Raw genomic sequence first — 8,966 nt, 5'->3', positions numbered from 1 at the left:
TCTCAGTTAGAACTGCCAGCATTTCTATCCCTCCCTCTGGATTCAAGAGACCACTTTTTTATTTTTTTTATGAGTAGTGTTTAAGTTGTGAAAAAATAAGTGGAAATAGTTTTTAGATGTTTTTTCTCTGGAGATTTAATTCTGCCACAGGAGAAGAGACACATTTTTTCCTAAACTCATCAATCCTAATCCCCTTCTGGCCATGCCCCTCCTACCATATCTTTTCCTTCCTTTTTCCCTCCTTGCCTATTGATCACCTCTCAGCTATATTTTTCCAAAACTCCATTGCCCAAGGTAGTAGCTTGGTTGAGCAAACAGGTTAAGGAGTAGAGGCAGCAATGGAGTGGGGAAGTGACAAAGCAAATTCCCAGGACATAGACTCATGGTCAGGGAGCTAAAGAAAAGCTGCTTCATTGCTTTTTTTTTGCCTGCCTCCTACCTTCTTCAACCCCTAAGCGTAAGTCGAGGATTTCAATATCTTAGAGTATTATTTACCTGTCAATAGACAAGTGTGAGGACAGAGCTATGCCAAGAATCCTGGCAGCAGAAAATGATGGTGGTTTACACCATGGTGGTTGCAGTGAATGTAGGAATACGTGGTTGGACTCGGGGTATATTTTGAAGGAAAAAGGCAGAATTTTCTGAAAAATTGGGCAAAAGGTAGGAGAAGAAGAAGAAGAAGACCCCATCAAAGGGACTATAAACTAAGATGGGGAAGGATGCAGAAGGAGTTGGCTGTGGAAAATGGGAAGTAGAGCAAGAACTCAGGTTGGGGCATGTGAAATTGGAGCTATCAAGAGGCCAGCTCTTGTTTTAATTGTAGTTCAGGGTAAAGGTCTAGGCTAGAGATGTAAATTTGGGAATCATGAACACAACAGGGGTATGTAAACCACGAGATTAAATGAGAATCCTTAGGAGGGACAAGTAGATAAAAAAGGAAGAGCATGCCAACACTAGAGGGTGGGGAAATAAGGAGGACTAGCAAAAAGGGACTGAGGCAGAATATATACTCCGGAATACGCGAGTCTTTGTTTTAATTGTATTTCGTTAGCAGAGTTTATGAATATGAATGAACCTTCACTATGTACTTTATCTTCTTTTACATCTTCAAAATATGACATGCCTAGTAACAGTATATACACACCCACATATGAGGATGGATTTTTGTGTGTGCCTTCGAATTAAATTGATATTAAATATAATGAATTAAATTATCGTAATAAATATATATTAAATAAAAGTGTATATATATCCATATGTACACTTTAATTCACTGTCTAATCAATAGAAAAATATTATGAAACTAATTTTAATTTTAATTTTCCATGTTTTGCAGCATTGTTTATATCCTATAAAATATTTTCTGTTCAAGCAAATATTTTGAATTTCTCCCAGTTTTGTCTGATTGATAGTTGACTCAAGTGTTTGGATTCAGGTTAAACTTCATACCACTATAAAATAGAGTTTGGCTATATTCTTTTTATCTAGATAATTAAATTATACTTATAACTTTCCATTTAAGAAGCTATAACTGTTAAAATATATGACATGTTTAAAGAGTAAGGCACTGAAGAGGTAGATGAAATTTATGTATACTTAAAATTATTTTGTGGCTGATGATATTTTTTCTCCATACCATACTATTTCATCCTGGACACCAACATTGGTTTTTATTGTGGAAAATGAATCTTTCAACCTCACTAGGTAAGATGCTCATCGTTAAAAGACTTCTTCAGAAGAACCAATGTCTGCTACATAACTCTGCTCCAAAAAAGACTGACTTAGGAGCAAGAGGCAGGAGTTAGGCTTACGTCCCATGATGGTGATTGAAGAGTGTTTTGGGGAGGGATGGGCATATATTGGGAGGGCAAAGATGAAAGAAAGATAAAAAAGATTAGGACAGGAAACACTGGCAATGACAAGAGAACCAAAGCAACTTGTGTTGAATATAAAGATGGAATATGAAAGTGGATTTGTAAAAGGTACTAAGAAAATTAGAATAAATTATGGAGGAACTTTAATCAGAGTCATTGTGTAGCATGAGCAAAGGTTTAGAGGGGATCCCAGAGTCAAAACAATGGCAGCAGGCGTCTTTAAAGATACTCAGTTGTCCACCTGCATCAGGCTCTCCTGAGGTGCTTATTACAAATGCTGCAACCTGGTGAAGCAGAATCTCTTGGTGTTGCCAAGGAGCCTGCATTTTTTCATTGAACACCCTAAGCCTCGTCCTCGTCCCCGATCGAATCTTGTGACTGCTAAAATTTGAACAGTATTAAATGAGGTGTAAATAAACAACATGTGAAAAATAAATTTTGGAAATATATGTATTAGAACCAAATGGAGTAGAGACTCTAAGGGAATTTGCAGAATAAGAAATATGTAAAAAAGACAATGGATATAGGTAATATTTGGAAATAAAGTAACAATGAGCTGCTGGGGAAGAATAATCTGAGCAAAGAAGGAAGGCAAGAGTGACAGCAGTAGAAAAGAATGAATGGGAGTGACTATATGAGAGGCTCAGAAAGAGGAGTCATGTGAAGAGAAAGGTGAAGACCACACATGGCCATGAGCACCCTAGCTTTCCAAGGGATAAGCTGTCGGAGGCCTGTCAGGACCCCTAAAATGACGCCAGGAAGCAGACTCTACTGGCAGAAGAGCAGACCTGCAAAGAGGGATCGCAGAGCAGTTATCACACATTGTGTCCTGTGTTGGGTCTGCAGTAGGCCCTGCTCTCTGCTCGCAGAGCTGCTGAGTATCAATCATTGTCCCCATCCCAGTGACCCATCTACATCTTTAGATAGTCATTTTCTTTGCAAAATAACACAGAGTTGTTTGATTTATTAAGGTCGTAGTACACTCCTGCACGAGATCTTCAGTCTCATCCACACAATGAAGCCAGAAAGGGACATAAGTAATTGGCATGGAAAATTGTTTTCTTTTTCCTTCTCTCAGTTTTTGTTTTTCATTTGCTAAAATATATGTAATAAGTAGTTAAGGTATGTTTTATTTGAAGGCCTCACTTCTGATGTTTAAAAGTCTACAAGAAATTGAAAGGAAATTCTTGTAAGGGTGTCACAAACTTCAAACTAGCAATGTGTTTCTTAGCCTTTATAAACCTGCAGCCCTCGCTGGCTTCTTGTCATATCTTCGGAATGGCCCAAGCATCCAAGGGCATTTCTTTTAATCGTTTTGCAAAATCAATCAATCAATAGAATAGAATATTCATTACATGTTTGCAAAAGAGATTCTCCTTAGAGATTCTGATAATTTCCCTTGAAAAATAATTAGGGTAACAACAAGAGGGCAGAGAATGCTTCCTAGATATTCATTTTTCTTATTGGTTTCTGACTTTTCAAAATGAGACGTGGAATTATGCAGGGGGGATAGTCAATAAATACTCAATATAGCCTTCAGGGCTTCGTGAAAAAGTACGTCAACAGTTGGGTGTAATGGGATACAAACAAGGGTGCACCAAGCTGCGCGTGCACCAAGACCTCCCTGTTCTCTCCTTCGGGCTAATGTTTTGCTGTTTGACTGCTTTCCCTGCTGGAATGTCTCCTTCATCTGTCCTAATGAAACTGGTCAAAGATTCCTTCATTCCAGGGAATCCCTACTCCCATAACGTGCTTGATCTATTCCTAGATGATGATTACAAAATCAATTGTGCTTCAATTAATAATCAAGTTTAGATTTCTTTGTAAGTTAGATGGAAAACCACAAGGAACAAAAAGGGCAATGATAAAATAACATAATTGAATTTTTATATTATAAATGTCCTTTTTTATCCAATAAAATTGTCTATATGCCCACTTAGCATTAATTCATTTTCTCCTCATTTCTCAGCTATTAGAATTTACTCCCTCCCACTCTTTCTTTGCTCAGTATCACAGGGGAAACTCTAGGTAGCAGGTATTCAGTGCTTCCTCCTGCAAAACACTGTCTTAGGCACTTCATATGAATGATCTCTAATCTTACCCACCTCATAGAATTGTTTGGATAATTATTTCCACTTTCCTGATGAGGAAGCAGAGGCTGCCTGCAGTCATCAAGGTAGTAAGTGGAAAACCAGGATTTAAATTGAGATTGGCTTAAGTATAAAAACTGACACTTTTCCCTCTGAACTATGTGGCCTCAAGTTCATTGGAAATTAATGTTAGTACTAATTTGTTTTGAATACTAATACTTGACATATACAATCATAAAGAATCTTCCCAGTCATTGAGCTTTGCCTAGTCTTAAAATGTGTCTTCATCATCTTAAAAATTGCTAGGGCATCATAAAGATCTCTTAGGACAGTTCTTATCTGTTTGATAGGATATAGTGATACATGGAGTTCTCTTTATCATTTGCCATCTGATATTAAGGGCTACAAATTCTTTCTGCTCTTTTGTGTAACTTGCCTTTCTCTTTGTTGTTGCAGTACTGGATACCAGTTTATTTACTATTCACCTGAAAACACAGCCAAAGCAAAAGAAGTCCTCAGCAACATCAATCAACTACAACCTCTTATAGCAACCCAGGCAGACCTACTGCTTAATTCTGCAAGCCAGCATTCTCCAGACAGCTTGAAGAATTCTTTAAAGATGCTTTCGGAAAAAGTAAGATCCAAATCATCACTACAGTCGGGGAAAATGAAATACTCAAATCCCCATTGGTGTTGCTTTCTGCATACATTGCCTTTCATAGCATCTGGAAATGTAAAATAGACCAGGTTAGAAAGCAGGCTTCAAAGTATTGCCATAGGATCAAAATGAATTGGCCTCATTCTCTTTTCAAATCTTACTGAGCACTAATATATTTTTTTCTCAGTCGAAAATGAAACCTTTTATTGGTTGGTGTATATCTTCTCTTTTTCTTGGCATCTTTTACTTTCTTGGGTTTATGATTTTATTAAATGAACTAAATTAGATTTTGAAAATTATTTTCCTCTAGTTATCACCTAATTTTTATGTATATAAAGCTATACATTTGAATAGGAATGTCACTTTATTAGAAAGCAGAACTTTGATGTGGATTTATCAGTGTCCTGGGTTACTTCCTCTGCCCCAGTTTGCTTTCTACAACGTTATCTACTGGGAGAAGCTTCTAAAAATTTCTAAAAGTATTAGTTATTTGAAACGTGGTGAAACCTAAGCCTTAGTTTTTCCAAAGGTGACTTGCTCCTGTATCTGCAGAGGGGAAAGGCCGTCTGGCATGGGGTAGGTGCTCAATATCAACTTCCAGAACTGATTAGGATAGCAGTATGATATAGAGAGAACCAGAGAGAAAAAGACAAATTACAGCTTGATTTTAAATGTAAAACTAGGTGTCCTGGAGTCTAATTCCAACGTGCTCATCCTTCACCTCTGCATTCTAAGGACATCTTGTAATTCATGGTGACACACTTCCAATAAATATGCCCTTGAAGAAACCTACAAAAGAAAATTCTACATTATAATTCTAGAATAAGACAAGAGTGCAATTCCCCCCACGTTTCTGAAGAACAGATTCATAGAAACCTGGATCTTATGTATGTCTATACTTTTTATTCAGCAGTGTTAATTTATATTATAATAATGATACCTTATACTTACTGAATATTTTAGGTTAAATTGTACATTTTAATACGTTTTTATAGGAGAAAACTAATATCAATTTTCATTACAAATGAGCTTATATCTACTCAGAAAGGTCAAGTGAATTGTCTAGTAAATTAAAAAGTGAAAAATCAAAACTCAAGACTTCCAGTTCAAAATGAAGCATTCCTGCCAGGCCAGAACAGGTGCCTCCATCATGAAAAGAAAGGAAAATGTTGACCCCAAGTACCTACTTTGTGTCAGTTTACAAGTCCCTACTTGGTGTTAAATAAGGCAAGGGACTTCATGCTTTACGTTATTTCATTCGATCTTTGCAATTGTGAGCAATGTCTTATCTCTGTTTCACATAGGAAAAGACTAAAGCTCAGAGAATTTTTTAAAATGTGCAAAGTCAAGCAGCAAGAGTCAATCCCAGGATTCAAACAAAACTAGGGTCCAAAACCTGGTCTGGGTGACTCTAGGATGGAAGCTCTTTCTGGTATCCTCCATCTAATATGTGGGTTTTGACATTTCCTTATTTAAATATTTTTTTAAAAAATTTTGTCAGACTACCTTCTCAGCAACGCTTAAATATGTCTTTAAGGCTAGGGAAAAAGGAAAAAAAAAAAGAAGAGGAGGTGGTCACATATAGTAAAATAATATAATTTCGTTTTGGTTCATTTCTTTGTGAGAGTTATAGATGAGGTAAGATTTTTTTGGGTTCACCTAAGCTGAAAATTTTAGCAAATAGCACAGCACTGCAGTGATTACAGAGCAATATTTATATTCTTCCTGTGCACTGGGCAGGGATTTGTCATTTCATACATCATTTACAACCTGCTGCAGTGATTTGGGGGAGGGGGCAGATATTTTCTTCTTTAATCCAGCATTGCTCCAACTTTTCCCCCTGTGTTTTCTACTGAGTAGACAAGCTTTGTCTGCTAATCACTCTCTCAGCCCTTAAAATTAGGAGAATCATTTTTAAGTTAAGTTTGCAATTCTTAAAGTTTCCTTTAAGAATTCATGCCTGGAATTTCAAAGAATTATCAAAGTCAACAGTTTTGTGTAGTCCATGAAAACTGTCAGTAACTCATGGTTTAGAATAAAGTATCCATTAATTCAGAATGAAAGAGAAATAGTTTTAGTGCTATCTTCAATTTAAATATAATTTTTATTAACAGGATTTAAGCTCTGCAAGTTTTGTTTTTAACTTTCAGGGGTCTTGTACACCATGAGCTAAAGAATAAAAATCTGTTCTTCATTGATAGCTCCTTGTTTCTTTTATTGATTCTGAACTAGTATGTTTGGAAAATTAATACTTAAAGTTGTTTCCTTAGGGATTCACCCATATAGCATATTCCAGACACAAGAGGAATTGTCTATATTTATGTGTTTGAGAGAATAATGAAGGTTTTATAGGATTTGAGCGCCTGAATGCGGGAGAGTTCACTGTAGTAAGCTGGGGTGGCGGGGGAAGGCTGCGAGGGCAGCCCAGGTGTATTGAGGAAGAAGGCATTTGATTTTGTGATGAGATGGCATCTCTCCTCTTAGGTGCGCGCTTGCACCTGGAGATGAGCAATAGAATCATTATCAATGAAACATATACTCAGAGTCTGGGAGAAAAGCAAGGGCAAGATAGAAACCCTACTTGCTGATAGCGCATATTCAGGGAGTCTCAGAGTAGGCAGTATTTGTAGATCACATCATCTCTACTGCCCCTGAGAACCAAGCCACAGGGCTAGGGCTCCCCAGCAAAATTCCATCCATCTAAACTCCCACTGATCGAAACAATAAACACAATTTATAAGAAGTAAAAATAATTCCTGAATTCATACTATTTGCCAGACACTGTGTCTGACACAACGGGTAGAAAATGGAAAAAATAAGACAAGGGCCTGTTCTTAGCAAGAAATTCAAGATTCTTGGGGTAATCGTTGTGATGATAATGAAGATGACAATAGCTAGCAATTACTGGAGGCTTAATAACTGTGAGGTAGAGTTATAAGGTCTTCAATTTTCACAGTTCCACGAGGTGGATACTATTATTTTCAACATTTATTCTTCTTAATCCTATGAAGTAAGTATTGTTAATATTTCCATTTTACACAGTTAAGGAAGCTGAGGTACAGAAATATTAAATAATGTGCTCACAGTCACACACCTTGTGTTTCTGGCTCCAGATTCTGTGAGCTTAACCACTATACCATATCTTCAAATGTACCAAAAGTGTAATGATAGATGCTTGTACATAGGACTAAGGAAACGTGTGGTGCAGGATGAGAGTATAGATGATATTTCACAAGAATGAAATTATATTTTTATAACTTTTTTATGTTCTAATGTGCACAGTTAAATTATATTGTGATTTTTAAATTCTTAGTGTGCCTTCTGATGGATGATTGGGTTTGGTTGCTATATATTAGTTCATGAAAATGTTAAAGAAATAGTTTAATCTTATGGTGTCATATACAAAAGGTAAGCTCTGAGTTTATCTGAATAATTCCAATAGAGAAGACAAAGGATAGCCCAACATTTTAACATAAGACAGAAGAGGTTAATAATAGACTGAAATAAAAATGGATTTTCCTTTTCCTTAGACCAGAAGTATGCAATTCTATGAAAAAGAAAAAAAAATAGGGAAAAAGGTAATGTAAAGAAACTCAAACTGAAGAAAAAAGAAAAAGAAGGGCCTAAATATCGGCAGTGTGTAGGTATCTCTCACAGCTCAGAAATATGGGTGACATTAGCTTTCAAATGCCCGTCACTTTCTCCATTCCATTGAGATTGATAGACCTTGTTTAGAAAGTCATTAGAATCCTGCTCATCAAAAAGCACTATTGAGCACTTAATTGTGTGTGATATTGTACTTGATGCTATCTGACAAATACTACATAGATATGGCCCTTAACTTTTACAACCTAAGAATTTAAAAGAATGAGGGGTGTTTTACGATATTACCATTGTTAAATGGTTAAAAATGGGTTTTGTTGCAAATAGAGGCTATGCTCATAGTATATTTGAAAAATTCTCACAGCTTCTAATTCCTAATATCCTTTCAACCTCAATATACTATAGCAAAGATTCTGTTATATTCAAAGAAAAATAAAAATCATTTTATTCTCAAATTTAGCTAGGGTTTTCTTTAAAAATGTTCTGTTTTCTGTTATAGCAATGCCAGGAAGCTAGTATACTTAGAAGTTGAAGATACAGATAATATAGCGAAGAATATTAATTATGTTGATTAGAAACTGAGAAGGAATTTTTTGTTTAATCACTTTAACCACTCCTACGTCTATGTTAATCCCAAACTGAAGGAAAGAAGTGAATGAGTAGAGGTTTTCTTTATTTATTTTTTATGTTTGTGAAAATATATTTTAGTGGCCTAAGGAAACTCAAGAATTACTGCTTTAG

At 36.0% G+C, this 8,966-nt stretch overlaps 1 protein-coding gene across 1 annotated transcript in view; it reads left to right on the top strand.

The window, feature by feature from the left end:
- Nucleotides 1–8,966, top strand: part of INPP4B (inositol polyphosphate-4-phosphatase, type II, 105kDa) — a 480,180-nt gene that overhangs the window by 313,450 nt on the left and 157,764 nt on the right. The window contains exon 12 of the mRNA XM_012642728.1: nucleotides 4,421–4,598. Coding sequence (XP_012498182.1) covers nucleotides 4,421–4,598 — 178 coding nt within the window. The remainder of the gene's footprint in view (nucleotides 1–4,420; nucleotides 4,599–8,966) is intronic.

This window comes from Propithecus coquereli, unplaced genomic scaffold (assembly GCF_000956105.1).
Source record: "Propithecus coquereli isolate 6110/MARCELLA unplaced genomic scaffold, Pcoq_1.0 Scaffold185, whole genome shotgun sequence".
NCBI lineage: Eukaryota > Metazoa > Chordata > Mammalia > Primates > Indriidae > Propithecus > Propithecus coquereli.
The sequence above is the reverse complement of the archived record's forward strand: the minus strand, read 5'-3'. Positions and strand labels throughout refer to the sequence as shown.